Source organism: Macadamia integrifolia, chromosome 12 (assembly GCF_013358625.1).
Source record: "Macadamia integrifolia cultivar HAES 741 chromosome 12, SCU_Mint_v3, whole genome shotgun sequence".
Lineage (NCBI taxonomy): Eukaryota > Viridiplantae > Streptophyta > Magnoliopsida > Proteales > Proteaceae > Macadamia > Macadamia integrifolia.
Window position 1 is genome coordinate 7,767,875 of NC_056568.1, and position 18,478 is coordinate 7,786,352.

An 18,478-nucleotide genomic window follows, 5' to 3' on the forward strand; every position below is an offset into this window, starting at 1 on the left:
CTGTCCAAATAAATAAACCTCAAATAATACAAAATTAAATGCAAGAATTTTGCCTACAAAGATTCAACCACCAGAGGTTGACCTAGCTGTCGAACTTGATGTATTTGTTCGAATCAGACGACCCAAAAAGAAGGCACCACTGATGGCAACATGGGTAGGCCATATAGCAAAGTGTGACTCAGATGCACTCTACGCACGACACGTTTAAGACTATCGATCTTGTCCGTCCGAGATATTGGGGCCCGCCTAATTCTCCCACTTCACCTCACCGGCATACCCACCTCAGTGACCTCACCTTAGTGCGTGTTTGGCAAGTGGCAAGTGGCAAGTGGCAAGTGGCAACTGGCAACTGGCAACTTGGCAAGTCTGTACTCTCTCAGAGTCTCAGACAACCTTTCTTTCAAATTTTATTTGCATTTTTCATGAAGCAAAACCGGATTCAACGGGGGACGGTTTATTCGCTACCTCAACCGGAAAGAAGGCCACTGTCCTAGAGAGAGAAAAAGAGGAGAGAGAGGGAGAGGCTCACAGGGTTGGAATTTGGAAGGAAATAAAGGGGAAAAATCTGCTCTTCGCGTTTTCAAATTCCTGCATATATTTTTCTCTTTCTCTGTATTTATTTGCATTCTCTTGTTAATTGGTTATTTCCGAGTAAAATTAAAACCATAGAAGAGAGAGGAAGAGAGAGAGAGAGAGGGCAAGATGAGCGTGATCGACATTCTGACCCGCGTGGATGCGATCTGCAAGAAATATGACAAGTACGACATCGACAAGCAAAAGGATCTCAACGTCTCCGGAGACGATGCATTTGCTCGTCTCTACACCGTCGTCGAGACTGACATTGGTGAAGCTGTTCAGGTCCATCTTTTTTTTTTTCCTTCTCTTATTTCTAGGGTTTGAACGCATTTCATCACCGGATCACGAAGGACTTTATCAGAGAGAAGGTATTAAATGATGTGTGCGTATAATTTATTTTATTTTGTTTGGATGCAGAAATCGGAACTCGCTGCGAATGAGAAGAACAGGGCCTCGGCTGTCGCCTTGAATGCGGAGATTCGTCGAACCAAGGCTCGGTTGCTCGAGGAGGTCCCCAAGTTGCAGAGATTAGCGAATAAGAAGGTTTCCTCTCATCTAAATTCCTACAGTTGTTACTAATCTTTTGAATTAATCAAAAATGGTTTCAATTATCCTTCAAGGGGTTCAAAAATCATCTTTGTGGTTTTTTATTTCGGAAATTTTCTTTCACCAATCTCTCAACCGTGAACCTTGAAATGATCTAGGGTTAACTGAAACCGTCTTAACTAGAATTCAGCCCGAGTTAATGTGCCGAATAGATTGTGACACATGTAATTCTATGCAATGTGAAGCCAGAGATTGTGAAATTCATTACAACTGCTTGAAAATTATGTTGCTCCTATAGGATAGTGAATGACCCATATGGCCATATTATTTATTTTCATTGATGCATTTTAATTTTAATTGACGCAGTAGCTTTTTATCTGCTTAAATTCAACAGTATTTTCTCCTCAAATTTAACAGTCACATCCCAAAATTGAACGTTCTGTCTTGATTAATGTCACCTTGTGCGTTGGTTTCAAACTAATCAAAGAGTATTAGGGAGCTGTCAGCTGTGGAATGAACTGAAAGATCTTTCCAAAATTTTTGACGTCTTTGTATTTGATAGTGATGTATCAAATAATTGTGATGCTTCTTCATCTTTTACTGTCATCTCATTGTATTCAGTCACTCTGAAGGCTTTCTGCACAAAAGAATGAAACTCCAAGGGGTTTGATTAATTTTCTAAGATAATTGTCTTGACATAAACTAATCACAGGTTAGTGGTCTCACTAAAGAAGAACTTGCTACCCGTCAAGATTTGGTACTTGCTCTGCCAGAGAGAATTCAAGGCATACCAGATGGAACCGCTAATGCATCAAAGCAAACTGGAGGTTGGGCGGCTTCTGCTTCTCGTCCAGGAATCAAATTTGACTCATCGGGTGAGTGATCTAACTTACTGAGGTCCCATTTATATGTCTACCTATTGACATCTCCTAACACCATGTGCAATGATTGAATGGATTTTTTTTCCTTTTTGGGCCTCATTTCACAATAGCAGATGGACGGTTTGACTCTGAGTTCTTTCAACAAAGTGATGAGTCAAGTCAATTTAGGCAGGAATATGAAATGCGGAAAATGAAACAGGTAAGTGTTGCACATTGATTCCAACTTTCTTTCTATCTAACTGCATAAAAGGGATATTTGTGTCTAAGTTGCGACCAAGATACTTGATTTTAGTGATTCTAATATATGTGAAAGACAGAATTTTTGCACAATTTAATTTGACCATTATGCAGGATCAAGGCCTGGATGTTATAGCAGAAGGGTTAGATACACTGAAAAATATGGCCCATGACATGAATGAGGTTTGGTTGTTTTGTGTATTACATTGAAAGCCATATGCAATGGGATACCCAGGGTGATTGATTATATGTTTGTAATATGTTCAGGAATTGGATAGACAAGTGCCTTTGGTTGATGAGATCGAAACAAAGGTAAAAATCTTGCCCTGTCATTTACCTTATGTTATTTTTAGGTACATCATGGGAGCACACAGGAGGGAAGAACTTTATTATTTATTACTTAGTATGATTTTGATGCTCCTACAGGTTGACAGGGCAAATGCTGACCTCAAAAATACTAATGTTAGACTTAAGGAGACAGTTACTCAGGTATTTGAGTGTCACCTGTTTCTAATTTGGGATGCATCCTTCAGCTGGGATTAATTACAGATTCACCTATCTAGTATGGGTTTGGCTAATGATACATTTTGTTTTCTTCCAGCTGAGGTCCAGTCGGAACTTCTGTATTGATATTATTCTATTGTGTATAATTCTTGGAATTGCTGCATACCTATATAAGTAAGTTCCTTCTCTCTTTTTGTGACAGCTAAAAAGCACTCAAAGATATAGGAGTATTGCATATTCTGTCATGAATTTCTTTTCCTTTTCCTTTTTATTTGGGGAGATAGCCCTTTTCATTTTCTTGTATGCACTAATGCATGTATTAGTTAGTAGTTATTACTCCCTGCTTCCCTCTGTTGCACAAAGGTTGTCCAATTTGAAAAAGGACACATTTTAAGCAATCCTTATTGTGACTCCAACTTCACACATTTTCTGTATTATTTTCTGAGTATGTCCTGATTTTGGACGCAGATTCCAAGTTTGCATATTAGTGTGAGATGGGTAAAATGGAAAAACAACTTAAATTCATGTACTTCTTGAAAGGCACTAACATTTTGGCACAGTTAAAAGGCCCAAAGTGGATAATATTTAAGAAATTGAGACAGTACAAAAGAATGGTAGGATTTCCTCTCTTGAGATCTAATTTTTAGTGGCTATTAGTGCTTGATGTGGTGTAACAAAATGAATGTGGACCATTACATAATGAGTATTGGTGGATTGTATTTTGGTCTGGGACAGACCCAGGAATTTTCTTTTTGGGGTGGGAAACTTTAACTAATGGCTTGTTTTTATAAATATATGAATGAAAGAGGCAAGGGTTGGGGGGGGGGTTGCGCACTTGAACTAATGGCTTGCTTTGCCTCTCAATTTTCATTCTATTTTCAACTATATTCAATCTCAATCATGGGCTACATATGTAACCCTGAAAACTGAAATCGAATCCAATAAGGAAACTATCTCAATCAAGAAAACTAAAACTCTCATACATATATCCAACTCCATAATAAAATAAAGGTAAAAGGAAGGCTATCTGGTCATGTAGCCTCTACATCCAGACACATGAGTGCATGAAATTACCACTCCATCACCTTGGAAATAAAAAATCCCATCCATGTATATGCCCTTGAGCGTGCTCTCATTGGTCCCCGTGCTGGGTGCAGGGTCTAGGAGACCAGGCAACGATTTCTTGCCCTAAGGCTATGTTTGGCAGTGAAGAAAAGAAAAGAAAAGAAATTGAATTTAAGGAGAGATATACTCATAAAAAAATCATTGTGTAATTATGATTTTTATCATATTATGTCTCTCTACTTAAATTTGGACCCGATTTGTCTTGGTCTTGGCTTCCAAATGGGTTCGTGGTGGTCCAGTAATGTGCTACTGCGTCAATTACACATGTATACCGAATGGATTTTCAAAGCATATGCTTGCCTTTTATTTTAGTGGGTATCTTTCTTCCTCAAGGGCCCTTGTGTATGGATTGCAAGAAAGCACAAAATAATTTCTTACAGGACACTTACACGTAGGCCTTTCGTGTGCTCTACTGGGTTGTGTTGGACTTGGACATGCATGTATGCTTGCTGGACACTTGTTTCAGAGACACCTGTAGGTATCTAGCATGACTATGTCCAATAACGTTCGGGCATAGCTGTTTACTCACGTGTGCGCGCCATGCCTTAGTCTTCCAAACCATTGGATTGCTTATGAAACTGTAGAATATAATATATCTAAGAAAATATGCAAGAACATGATAGAGTACTCTTTTTAGGTCTGGCTGAAGTGCTAGACAACCCCTAAGGCTCCAACCATGAATATGTGTCAAATATATATAATACAGCTGTGACCTTGTCTCTAAATTATGAAGGTTGCAGTGCCCGACTGTTTGTGGCCACAGTCATAGCTTAGAAGTGATGTTCTCCTGGTGAAATGATTTATTTTCTAAGAAGAGAATGCTATGTGAGAAAAGAAAAAAGTGGTATCAGGTTGTGTAATTTCAAAAAACGGTTTCTCCTCCTCTTTTGTTCCATCTGTTCTGTTTCACTGCCTCCACAATTGCTGCCCTTAATTTAACCATATATCTTCACCAAAATGCTTTCTCAACTTTATGACTTCCAATGCTGTCTTTGTTGGTGCCAGTGCTGTGAAGCTCCATAAGTAGATTTTTCAAGAGCTATTGGTTGAAAACCCTACTCTTCCAGTCTTCCTACACCCCATTCTATTGGTTTGCCCCATCCTCATCTTGCTAGGAGTTGTCGGTGCCATCTATTCTGAAGTCCTCAGTTTTTTATTTTGGTGTGCTTCCAACATGCAACCTTTTGTATCACAATGGTCCGTCTGTCTGCGCATGTGTATATATATATATATATTTATGCATTTCATATGTCTTTTTATGATGGCCTGTGCTTTACTTTAACATTCTCCTCTTCTCTGTTTTTCTTATTTGTCTCCTCCCATTCTTTATTTCTGGTATGATGAATTGAATCAAAGCTGGCCATTCTCTCAAAAGACAAGAAAGTAAGAGATTTCATGGGAATCCAACCCATCGCCTAGGGATTATTGTGATTGCTTTACGGCCTCAAGCCTCCTGATGCAGGCAATAAGAATGCAAAGTTGGCTGTTATCTTAGGACTACAATAGTAAGAACGGAGAAATTGCCAATGATTCTTACGCCAAACCAATACCAACACCCTAAAGCTCAGTTTCTGCTCAATTTCGTTAACTCAACACACCAAATAAAGTTTTTTTAACAAAATCCAAAGACCTTTTTTCAATGCTACAGATTCTACAGACCATTGTTTTAGAATAAAATTTTATTAGGATGGGTGAAATGGGACACCCTTTTAACTCGGCCTATTTCAAAATTGAAAACCAAGGTAAGTAGAGAACTTTGCAATTATGAGGAATCAGACATATATTAGCTGTAATTCCAAGTAGGGTAATTATCTATAAATATTTAAAATTATTTTATATTTGCAAAAATGAACTTAATTATGAAGTTTCAAAATGGTTCATTTGGAAGAAGGTTCACTGAAATGATTTTTACAACTAAAAAATTGACTGAATTGATTTGGTTGCTGAGTTGCCAGAACTTTTGAGTAAGCTTTCCTCTATTCTCTTGTTGTTTCTATTATTCTTGTTCATTCTTTTTTCTTCTTCTCTTTATTTATTTGGTTCTTGCCTTCTCTTTCTCCTTTTTTATTTATTTATTTATTATTTTAAATCAATGACTTTATTGAAAGAAAAGAGGGAATATACAAAAAAGGACCCAGAGGTCCAACTGAAACAAAAAGAAGAAAAGAAAAAGAAAAATTATGTAGCAATCTCACTAGTGGTAGCTTCACTTTCAAATCTGCTATGTCAGATTCCAACTGACCAAGCCCTTTGTATCCAATCATTTCCTCTCAGAAACTGACCTTACTGATCCAGACTAAACTTCATATTCTCTGTAAAAGTACCCTCACCCCATCATAATGCCAGAACAAATGGCAGGTTCTGCTGGTGGTGAGCACGAGTGATTGATGCAGATCAAGTAGAGGTGTATTTGCTGTTGCAGAGTAAAACAGCAATATAATAGCACTATTTATAAACCTATGGCAGCAACTAAGAAAGGGGAAAATAGGCTATCGGTTAGAAGAGAGAGGGAAGATAGGAGGGAGAAAAAACAGAAGAGAAGTAGAGATCACAAGAGAGAAAATCATGGGGGAGGGGGAGGAGAGATCCCACTCAATTTTTTAAAACAGAAAATGTTTTCATTTCATTCTCAAATCGTGGAGGGGGTTGGGTTGGTTGCATTTTTATTTATAACAATAGAGATAAAATCTCCGAGATTGACTCCACTAATGACTCTTAGCCTTCTCAAATAACTTAAACACTTGACGCACTTAATAAGACTCTTCTAGATCAAACTAACTTGACAACCTAGTATCGCATGGGACCCACACAATCTTATTCATGTATTTAATCCTGTGTACCCCCTTAATTTCCAACTTTTATGCTTATGAAAGGGGCCCATTAGGCCGTTACAATAAAAAGATTAAAAATAACAAGCCCAAGTCCTACAGTACCCAACCATGGGCTATAATAAAGTATTCTAATAACCAATTGGATCGATTGAACACCATTAACTGCATCACATCAACTGATTATAATCTCTCCTTTCTGATCAAATCTTTCAATAATTAATGATACCTTTACCCTGGACCTTTTTCTTCCTAATTCCTTTACCGATCATTATTCTAATTTCTTAATCCCAATGAAGGACAAATTGTGAACCATTAATGATCACCATTTATCCTCTTGATTTTTCCCGCTAACCCCTCCTTAAAGAAATAAATAAATAAACACTCTATCTTGTCCCATTCTTCCTCTAAACTTTTACTAATTTCCCTCATCCCAGTAGGTCAGCCCCAGGCCTTGAAAAGTCCAGGCTGTCTGACATCATGTACCTTTTAAGAAGTTTCCTGGAAATTAGGGGATATGATCACAAGTGCAGCTCAAGGCATTAAGGAGAACAACTTTGTGCCAAAGTTAATAACTTGGAGGAGTGAGCCATGACTGCAAACTCAGTTCAGCCTTATCTCAACTAAATGGGGTCGGCTGTATTGATTTTTTTTCATCACTGAAATCTATTTAAAAGCATCCTTCTCACCAGTCCTAACTCCTAACTCCTAACTTATGCATGCCTCTCCTCACCGGTTCTCGGAATGTCATTTTAGGCCATCCCCTTGCTCTTTTAGCTCCTCCAATCTGTATCATGTGACTCGTCCTTATCTGGTGCATTCAAGATCTCTGTTGCACATGTCCTTTGCACATCTAAGGACTTCCTTTCAACTTAGCATGCATTAGAGCTACTCCTAAATTAGCTCTAATTTGTTCATTCCTTGTTTCATCTTTTTTACTTTTACCACTTATCCATCTCAATATAATTATTTGAGCTGTACTAAGTTTGTTTATATGTTGATATGACTACAACCTGTAGTCATTGTTCTTGACCACTGAGTGTTATTTCTGGATTATGTGATTGGAGATGAATAATTTATATGGATTTGAAGCCGGTGATTTCTGCTAGTCCAAAATACTTATGAATGTTCGTGTCCTAGAATATATCCATATATTAGGATGCCAATGACCAATGAATTATGGAGTAGGATTTAGAATTGGAAGAATGAAAATAAATCAAATCAAAAGCATTTGATTGGTACTCTGCTATGGACTTTGAATTTATGGAGTTACATATCAAAAGGAGAGAGATTTATTTTTAATTAATGTTCAATACAAAATCCCATAGTCTGTGTTTTTCCACTGTGGTGAATTTCTTTATTAATCATTTGAGCTTAAGTTGTGTTGTATGAAATTTAGATGTAGAACTACTAGGGTCCGTTTCCTCTTATTTTTTCCACCTTTCTTTATATATATCTAGATGATCTCTGTTTTGTCACTATGTGCAACCTTTTTACTTGGAAACCTACTTTTGCCCTCTTGAAAGCCAACTTGGCGACTTCATACTTTGCTAGGAAATGGGTAAGCTAAGACTTGTGGGAAAGATATTTGATGATTGGGAACTTGGACATAAATTAGGCTTTTGTAAAGCTGCTGCAAAAATTGTAGCACATCAATGATGGTCCCTACTTAGGGGATTTAGATGGAAAGGGTTCTGATATGATGGATTGAAAACTTAGTGCAGGCAACAAAATTTTGTTTTTCATTTTTGTTTGCTTGGATATAATGGATCATGTATTGAAGTTGGTTGGTGTGGAGCGACTTCTCATGTGGATAATGTGTAACAGCTAGGCTGTGCAATCTGTCTAATAAATTCTCAAAATTTGATAGTATCCTGTGCATTGATGGGAGACTTGGTTTTAGGAAATAACTGAATTTGCAAGAGCAATTGCATTATTACTTGAGGCAGACAAACTTGGCCAAAAAATATTTTCTTTTATTTGTGGATACTGAGTTCATCATCTGACTTTTATTAATACTTTGCTCAATTATTCTAATGGATCTTTGCTTGGTTTTTGCTGCAGTGTGTTGAAGTGAAATAATGCAAATGGGTTTTCTGCTACTTGTTTGAGTGTTCCATTATATTGTTTTGAGGGCTTGCTTGCTATATGTAATTGATTTTGTTGACAGTTTCTAGCCTTGTATTTCGATGACCTTGTTCAGTCTTGGGGAATCAGAACCTTTTTGTCCTTCAGATTCAGATTCAGGTTTGGCTGTCTGGGATGTCTCTGTATACTGCATTAAGTCATGGGTTTTCTAACTTTTCCAGTGAATGTATGTATAATATATGTATCATGGTTTTATCAGTTTTAGTTATCGGTATTGGGACCCATATTGGTCTCAGCTGTTACCGATACATATTGACCCATCCGTAACAGTCCAATTTGAGATCAAAAGGTCTAGAACAGACTTTTGTTGTTGCAATGATGTTCAAGTGCGAAATGGTGGTAGATATTAAGTAGAAAAGGGATCAATAGGTATCCTGAAACTCGTAGCACAAAAACCAAAGATATATAGAGTCGCAACAAACAGAAAGATATGAGATGCAAGGTTCACATCTTAGAAGGAGATACATGGATCAAGTGATGCCTAGAGGAGCCAGAGGATGAGGAAGGTATGCATACCATGCACGATGACATTGTTGTAATGAAGTGGGAGTCTTTGCAAGGTGTCCTCAAGGAGAATGGGAAAGATAAGGTTTGGTTGGATTCAGATTTTTGGTCTGCCGTTACATTTGTTTATTGATGTACTTTTAAAGAAGGATAGTGTTTATGGGAGGTATATAGGCATGGATAGAAGAAATGAAGAAGGTGCTGTGGTTGAATGTCTTAAGGATTCTTGTTGCAGGATAACCGGCCAGACTAGTACGTGAGAGACTGATATGGTTGAATATCTGGGTTTAGTTTTACGAAAAGACTGGCCATCGAATAAGAAGTATGTGAAGGGGGGGTGTGGGTGAATTCTGTTAGGGTGGACGGATTATGCTATAAGTCATGGAAGACAAGAAGATGAAGAGCCACAGGTTGGTGGGAATGACCACATAGAATGTTCAGTTAAGTTAAATTCAATTAATCTGCAAATATCCTAATCAAAATTTATAGAGCTTCAACTCATATAGTAATACCTGAAAAATATGTCGTCCTTGTTTCTCAGATAAATGAATGATAAAGTCCTCATGAGATGGAGTATAATCGAAAGCAGGGAGAAAAATGGATATTTGAATTGGGTCTCATCTCCATTGACATGGGAGAAAGCTTCCCCATCAAGAGGTCATAGATGGATTATGGCTGAGAGAATCAACATGGACTGAAAACTGAAAATATCCATCTCCCAAATGGTGGTGAATTTGGGATTACTTATGAATACCACTGTTATGATAATATCAAATGCAAAATTGATATGTTACCAAAAATGCAGCTCTCCTTCACTCTCCCTCCAATGATTCTGATTTACTTAATGGCTCCAAATGATTAATCAAGTTTATTACTTTCGGACATTTTAATAAACCATAAGCTGCTGTCCACCAATGAGTCCAGTGGTTGTGTGGTTGTAATCAGCAGAACTGATCTAAGATGTTGCTCATTTGATTTTGACTGCTGAATTTGTTAGACTTGTATACCTAAAAAATTAGGTCAAAGTGTGTACTAATGGTGGTAAAACTACAGGATGATTCCACTAATCTGGTTGATGCACGTGATGAGAAGATGAATAACCTTGATGAATCTTGATTTGTGTCATTTGATCACATTTTCCATTACTTCCATGAAAAGGGTAGGTTCGTCCTGGCCTTGGTCAGAATCAATTTAGTTGTCATCAGAAATTGACATGCTGATAGTAAACTCAAGGGCAAAGGTTTCCCAGACGCTATGCCAAAGTGGGAAATCACACCAATGAGACGGTGAGGAGATGAATTTGTTCAGTAAGGGGCTCACATATTGATTTAGGGGAGAATATCAGTCTGGGTTTCTGGGGTCATCATGTGAGAGGATATACGGATTCTTTTTCACTTTGGCCTCTGGGGGAAACCTTTGCCTTAAATTCTCGAGGTCTAGACAAGAGAAGGTTTTGAGTAAATACATGGATATAATTAAAGGTATGTAAAATCTCTTTCACTCCCCTTAACTTGCCTGCCATTTACTCAAACCCCCCAGTCAGAAGTTCCACCTCTGAATTCCCCCCCCCCCAAAAGAAAAAGGAAAAAAAGAAAAAAAAAGTGAACTCTTACTGCTCCTTCTCCACTGCTGTTTTGAAAGGGTATAGTTTTCCCTAATTTTCACCTATTAACTGATTCCCTCTCCTCTCTCTCCCTGATTTTGTTTCTTGTATTTTTTTTTTCCCAATGGGAAAGGGTACTTTGAACAGGCGGAGTAGGATAGAATCTCCCACACCCATCTTATTGGCCGTTCGATTGCCATCTTTGCATCTCAAGTGTTCATTCTTTATGTTGCTACAATCCACTTTATCCACCACCACTACACCTCTCTCTCTCTCTCTATATATATATATAAATATATTTTCACCGCTTGCCACTGCAACTCCCGCTCTCTATGCGTCTCAGGTCCCTTACTTTCCCTCTCTCTGCATCCTCAACTCCCTTTCTGCTCCGGACTTTAGAATTTAGAAGCTTCTTTTAGAAGCAAAGGGAAATAGAGAAAACCCGTCAAAGTTCGAACAGAGCATTGGCCATTGGGGATAACTATACTTCGATTTTAGAGCAGTTTAGACGACAAAGATCAAAAAATAAAGATGGGAGCTTGATGATTTTAGGGGCTCTGGTTTATTTTTAGATAATCTACCTCATCGGATCTGCTATTCTTTAAGATTTTACTCATTTTTTTAAAGCGTTTCACTATTTGTTATAATTTGTCACCATGCTTGCGTTTTTGTCATTTTTTTGGTGTTCGATTATAGTTTTCATTTGTTTCATGCCCCCTGGCCATAGGAAGGTGGTGATGTTCTTATACACATTGTGTAGGCTTTGATTGAGGAAGAAAGAAATCCATTAATGAAGCTAAACATACTAATCAAATTGTTCCATCGCCAAATCAAGGGAAATCGTAGACCTGCAGAATGTTCTTGTGCTATTGAGACTCAGAAGATGGGGCCGAATCCAGCTGCATTATTTGGGCAGGTTCTACTGTAAACTCAACTAGCTAACCAACTAAAGTCAGGAGTAGGTGAAAGATTAGGAAGGAGTTTGTCTTTTGAGAGTGTTGGAAATGATCAGCGGGAGAGGGTCTTGATATCTTTGAGGCTGAATCTGGTGTCACTGTGATAGGATATGAAACAAACCCAAATCTTCCCACTACCAATGCATGAAATTGAAAGTGGAAAGGAGGGGGTCCTTGATCCTGAACCTCAATTGGCTGAGGTAATTGTCATGAAGATGGATGATCTTGCACGGCTTGGAATTAGGAGGGCAAGAGCGTGGACAAACCGAAGGGTTGAAAGATTTAGAGAACTTGACCAGGCAGTCTAAATTACCAGGAAGTGAGATTGTGAGAGGAGTTTGGTGTTTCCCAGGGAGTGGATGGTGGTATTGGTCTAGCACGTGTTTGCTGGGGTTTTTTTTTTTTTTTTCCCCCTCCAGGAGACCACAAAGAACTTTGACCTTCAGCGGCTTTGGAGGAGCACTTGGTGAGGAGAGAGTTGTTTTCCGGTTGTTTATTGAGTGAAGCCAAGGCCAGGACCCAGGTGACAATGGGTTGGTTGGGTTCGCAGAGGGGTAGGGGAAGGTGGTGGGGATTGCAGGATTTGCAAGGTGGGTCGAAGGTGGTCATAGATGGGTTAGTTGAGGGTGGAGGTGGGGGCAGGGGCAGCATTTGCAGGGTGGGTGGGTGTGGTCGCGGGCTGCAATAGGGTGGGATGGGGGTGTAGTCAAAAGGAGGAGGGGGAAGGTTCCCACAACTGCGTGTTCTATAGTGATAGAAAGAAGAAAAGGAGGAGGGGGAAGAAGAAATAAAAAAAAAATTAGAAGACATTGTTTTTGAATTAAAAAAACAAAATAAGAGAGAGGAGAGGTAACTGGTAAAGAAGTGAAAATGAGGGGTAATTTGGTCATTTTAAAATAACAGGGGAGGAGAGGTAAGTGTGCACTTTTTGAGGCGGAATCAAAGATGGATCTTTTGACATGGGAGTTTGAGTAAATAAGGGATAAGTTCAGGCGAGTGAGAGAAATTTTCCCTTTATGTATGAGGGTGTGGTGACTAGTGTGAGAATTATGGGAGGTCAAGGTAATGAATTCCCAATTACAATTGGGTTACATCAACGATTTGCTTTAAGCCTTTTTTTATTTGCGCTTATCATGGATGATTTAACCAAGAACATCCAGGACGAGGTTCCGTGGTGTATGTTCTTTGCTGATGACATTGTTTTGGTGCATGAGACTAAAGCAGGGATTAACGCTAAGTTAGAGTTATGGATAAGAGGCTTTCAAGAGGTCTTAAGTAGAACGAAGACGGAGTATATGATGTGTAACTTTAGTTGCACTAAGATTTGTAATGATACTGTGAAAATTGAGGGGAGAGGGAGAGAGACCACAAAGTGATTATTTCAGATATCTAGGGTCAACCATATATAAAGAAAGTGATATAGAGAATAATGTTTCACAGAGAATTTATGTGGGATGGATGAAGTGAGGAGGTGCGTCTGGAGTGTTGTGTGGCCGACGTATTCCTTTAAAGCTTAAAGGAAAATTCTATAGGACAGTTGTACTACCGGCTATGATGAATGGGGCGGAATGTTGGGCAATTAAGAAGTGCGGCAAGCGTCATATAGATAAACTATATATAACAGAGATGAGGATATTGAGATGGATGTGTGGGAAAAGTATGAAGGATAAAGTAATGAATGACCATATTAGAGTTGATTTGGGAGTTGCCCGATTTATGATAAGCTCAGGTAAATTCGTCTGAGGTGGCATGACCATGTTCAATGGAGGCCTTAGGATGCACCAGGAAGGAGTGATCTGATTCAGATTGAAGGAACTAAAAGAGCTAGGGGTAGGCCTAAAATGACCATAGAAGTAGTGTCAAGAGACGTATAGTTTATGTCTTGATCTAAGTATGACCTTGAATAGAGCTGATTGGAGGGCAAAGATCCATGTGGTGGACCCCATGTAGGTGGGTTTTACTTAGTTGTTGTTGTTGTTGTGTTCCTTTCCTTTTATTGTTACTATTCTTATTCTATCTTTGCATGGATCCATGTAGCTGGCCCTATTTAGTTGAGATAAGGCTGAGTTATTGTTGTTTGTATTCAAGTTGTTTGGCGTGGAATGACCCCATCTGTTGTTATTTGTTTTTAGGTGGTGGTTGTTGTGATCAGGTTGTTGTTGTTGTTGGTTGTTGGTGTGGAGTGACTTCTGCTGTGCATTTGCACAATGCGTAACAGCTATGCTGGCATTTAAGTGCGTTTGTGGTTCACCATAGCGGGATTGCTCCTTACTGTACAATCTGTCAAATAAAATCTCAAATTTGGATAGTATCCTGTGCAGTGATGGGAGACTATGATTTTAGGAAATAACTGAATTTGCATCATGACTGAGCAATTGCATTATTACTTGAGGCAGACAAACTTGTCCAAAAATTATTCTTTTATCTGTGGATACTGAGTTTCTCATCTTACTTTTGTTTACACTTTGCTCAATTGTTCTAATGGATCTGTGCTTGGCTTTTGCTGCAGTGTGTTGAAGAAGTGAAATAATGCAAATGGGTTTTCTCCTGCTTGTTTGATTGTACCATTTTCCTGGAATTTCTTCTATTGTTTTGAGGGCTTGCTTGCTATATGTAATTGATTTTGTCTACAGTTCTTTTCTACCCCTGTATTTCGATGGCCTTGTTCAGTCTTGGGGACTCAGTACCATTTTGTCCTTCAGATTCAGATTTGGGTGTCTGGGATGTTCTGTATACTGCATTAAGTCATGGATTTCTCACTTTTCCAGTGAATATATGCATAATATATGTATCATGGTTATCATCAGTTTTAGTTATCGGTATTGGGACCCATATTGCTCTTCGCCGTTACAGATGCATATCGATCAAACCCATCTGAACGGTCCGATTTGAGATCGAAAGGTCTAGAACTGACCTTTGTTGCGATGATGTTCGAGTGCAAAATGGTGGCAGATACTGGATTGAAAAGGTATCAACTGCTGTAGCACAAAAACCAAAGATAAATAGAGTTGCAGCAAAGGGGAAGATATGGCATGCAAGGTTCACATCTTAGAAGGAGATACATGGATCGAGAGATGCCCCGAAGAATCAGAGGACGAGGAAGGTATGGATACCATGGTATGTTGACATTGCTATAATGAAGTGGGATTCTTTGCAGGGTGTCGTCAAGGAGAATGGGAAAGATAAGGTTTGGTTGGATTCAAATATTTGGTCTGCCATTACATTTGTGGATTGATGACCTTTTAAAGAAGGATAGTGTTTGTGGGAGGTATATTGGCATGGATGGTAGAAATGTAGAAGGTGCCATGGTGAATATCTGAGAATTCTTGTTGCAGGATAACTGGCCAGCCTAGTACCGGAGATTGATATGGTCGAATATCTGGGCGTGGTTTTACAAAAAAAAAAAAAAAAAAAAAAAACAGAAAAGAAGATTGGCCATCAAAAGTATGTGAAGGGGAGGAGCTGTGGGTGAATTCTGTTGGGGTGGACGGATTAAGCCGCCACAAGGTGGTGAGTTGACCTTATAGAATGTTCGGTCAAGTAAAATTCAGTAAATCGGCAAATATCCTATTCAAAATTTATGGATCTAATTGTCCTGGTTTCTCAGATATAAATGATAAGATCCTCATCAGATGAGTAGAATCTAAAGCAAGGGGAAAAATGGATACTTGAATTGGGTCTTATCTCCATTGCCTTGGGAGAAAGCTTCCTCAGTCGATATGATGGATGGATTATGGAAGAGTATAAACAAGGACTGAAAACTGAAAATTTATGAACAGCACTGTTATGATAAAAAATAAAATGCAAATTTGATATCAGACTAGTAATGCAGCTCTTTTTCACCCTCTTTTCAATGATTCAGATTTGACTTAATGGCTCCAAATGATTAATCAAGTTTCTTGCTTTCGGACATTTTAATAAACCATGAGCTCTGTCCACCAATGACTCCAGTGGTTGTGTGGTTATAATCACAAGAACTGTTCTAAGATGTTGCTCTCATTTGATTCTGATAGCTCAGTTTGGTACGCCTGTATACCTAGAAATTAGGTAAAAGCGTGTTCTAAACTTCTAATGGTAGTAAAATGACATGATGATTCCATTAATCTTGTCGACGCACGTGATGAGAAAGATGAACAATCTTGATGGATCATGGTTTGTGTCATTTGATCACATTTTCCTTTACTTCCATGATGAGGTTTGGTTGGTCTTGGCCACGGTCAGAATCAATTTAGTCATTAGAAATGACTTTCACTGAAAGCATGAGCACTAAACATCCCCTGTGAGTGGCCGAAGGAGCGCTTAGTGGAAGTTGAACTTAGAAAGTACAAATTTATAACTCGTACCAAGTTTGTTGTTCACCAATTGCACTACCCCCTTGAGTTAGATGCTAGAAATTCATTCGAAGGGTTAAGAGACAAATCTGTTCAGCAAGGGACCCACATTTGATTGAGTAGAGAATATCAATATGGCTTTCATGGGTCATTATGTAAGGATGTACGGATTCTTTTCCACTTTGGCCTCATGGAAACCTTTGCCTTTAATTCAAACTCCAAGTTAGTATCTGTCTTGTATAACATGCTTTAATAAGTCAGTATCTTCATTAATAGGTCTAGGGGGGCGGGTCAGCCAACTTGACTCTTCTTGTCCAATCTAATGGTGTCAATCAATTGGTTCGGTCTGATTTCAATCAGACTTAATCAATTTTGATATTTTACCGGACCAACCAAATCATACCATTGAGGAAGTTTTTTGGTTTTGGTCAGGTTTGATCCATTTTCTTATCGGTTCTTGTTCTCTCTTTGTAATCAGGCTACTATAGGGTTTATTCCAGTTTGATTTTCGGTTAAATGTATACGAAAGGAAACTAATGGGAAAATCCTGGTTTTTTTCTTTAGGGTTTTAGTTTCTTATCAAGTTACTGTCCTGTCTTGGATCAGTCTGATTTGGTTTCAGTTTCTACCAGTTCTATTGAATCCAACCCAAAACCAAACCAAAAAGGATTTGGTTTGGTTTTGATCCAAACTGAACCAATCAATTTTGGTCGATCCAAACTGGTTTGGGCTGAAATTTGACACCCTTAATCCAGTCTATCAATTGGCCGGATTATGATAACCAGAAAAAGAAAGCCAACCAGAAGGCAAAAGCGAAACATTTGAATTTTCTTCTACCAAACAGAAGATAAAATAATTTCTGACTCTGACCATAGGATGAATTCAGGAAAAGAGATGTCTTTTATGTCTTATTTTCATGGTCCTACTTTTAGTCTTTTACATATATGAGGGAAGGCTTAGCGCATGGGTCTAATCCCTCTCTGACTTTCAAGTCTTTTCCATCCAAGCAAAAGCCCACAGAGAAGAACACGTTTTCTAGATGTGTTAAGAGACAGAATAAAGGCAATGGGACACCCAGGATATGGTTGCCTGCCCACCCAGCCTTCCTAGAGGACATGTTTCTCTCATTTAGATTTTTCTAGTTTTCACATTTGGTAACTTTGTCAAGCCTCCTCTCTCCGTCTTCCCTCCTTTACTCTCCTCCACAGTTTCACTGCTAGAAAAAGACTACACCAAAGTGGGACATTGGGACCCCTTTTGGAGATTCTTGACTTCTTCCCCTCTTTTGATCTTTACAGAAAATTAGAATGACAAAACACCTTCTAAAAGTTGACTCATAATCTGTCCAAAAGTAGAGGGGATTCGAGAATCAGATTCAACTGATCCAATTCCAATAGGGTTATGAAAATTTGAATTAGTGATCGAATCGGTCTAAAAAACCCTAGAATCAGCCTCTTAGATCTGAAGACTCGACGATCAGGCGAGAAAAACCTAGAATCACCTGGATTGAAACTCTGATCGGTCATGGCCAATTCCAACCCCAATCAGCACGACATCTAATTTTTTTGGTATCAAAGATACGCAAATTGTACGTGTTAATTTATGTATCATGTATATGTGTACTCTAAAGTACATTTAATTGAATGGATTAGTTGGGCTGGGCTGTATACAGGTGAGGAAAGCATGGCCCGAATTCCAAGACTCCTAGAGTAGGCCAGGCCAAGTGGGCTAGAGGCCAACTCGACATCGGCCAATCCAACCTTTTGGTATGCCAACTCGACATCGGCCAATCCCATTCAGTATGGCACACACCGATACTGATACCTGGCTGATATTAGATTGCTGATACGGAAAAGATGGAGGGTAAAATGGTCAAATTGCATATCAATATCGGTATATTTGAGGGCAAAGACTTTTGAAATGAATCAATTTGTATTGATTGATATTGGTTTTATGATTTTTTTTTTCTCTCCCTTTTTGATAATAGGAGAGTTGAACTTATGATCTCTTAATTTTAAGGTGTTCATCTTCGCCAATTGAGCAACCCCCTTGGGGTATGGTTTGCAACTAGCTGATTCCCGATTTGATATTGTGAACTAAAACTTTGATGCCAACATATCTTAGATCAATCTAACCTGTCCAAAAAAAAAAAAAAAAAAAAGAAAAAGGTAGCGCACAATAATTTCACAAGGGTGGGGTGATAATTTCATGTGCTACCAAGGATTAAAGTATCGGTATC

The 18,478-nt window shown here is 38.6% G+C and overlaps 1 protein-coding gene across 3 annotated transcripts; it reads left to right on the top strand.

Annotated features, from left to right (window-relative positions):
* The first annotated feature begins 447 nt into the window (after positions 1-447).
* Positions 448-14,714, top strand: LOC122058033 (syntaxin-71-like). Of its 3 annotated transcripts, none has more exons than XM_042620430.1 (9): positions 448-858; positions 994-1,119; positions 1,835-1,997; positions 2,114-2,202; positions 2,355-2,423; positions 2,508-2,552; positions 2,667-2,729; positions 2,842-2,918; positions 8,762-9,043. In XM_042620430.1, exons 1-9 carry the CDS (start codon positions 703-705, stop codon positions 8,772-8,774), a joined length of 801 nt encoding a protein of 266 aa, XP_042476364.1. In that variant the 5' UTR covers positions 448-702; the 3' UTR covers positions 8,775-9,043. The 3 variants fall into 3 exon arrangements, with proteins under 3 accessions (XP_042476364.1, XP_042476362.1, XP_042476363.1); XM_042620428.1 differs by lacking the exon at positions 8,762-9,043 and adding an exon at positions 14,418-14,714 and having other exon boundaries at positions 450-858; XM_042620429.1 differs by lacking the exon at positions 8,762-9,043 and adding an exon at positions 14,418-14,714 and having other exon boundaries at positions 454-858; positions 2,117-2,202.
* Positions 14,715-18,478: the final 3,764 nt, after the last annotated feature.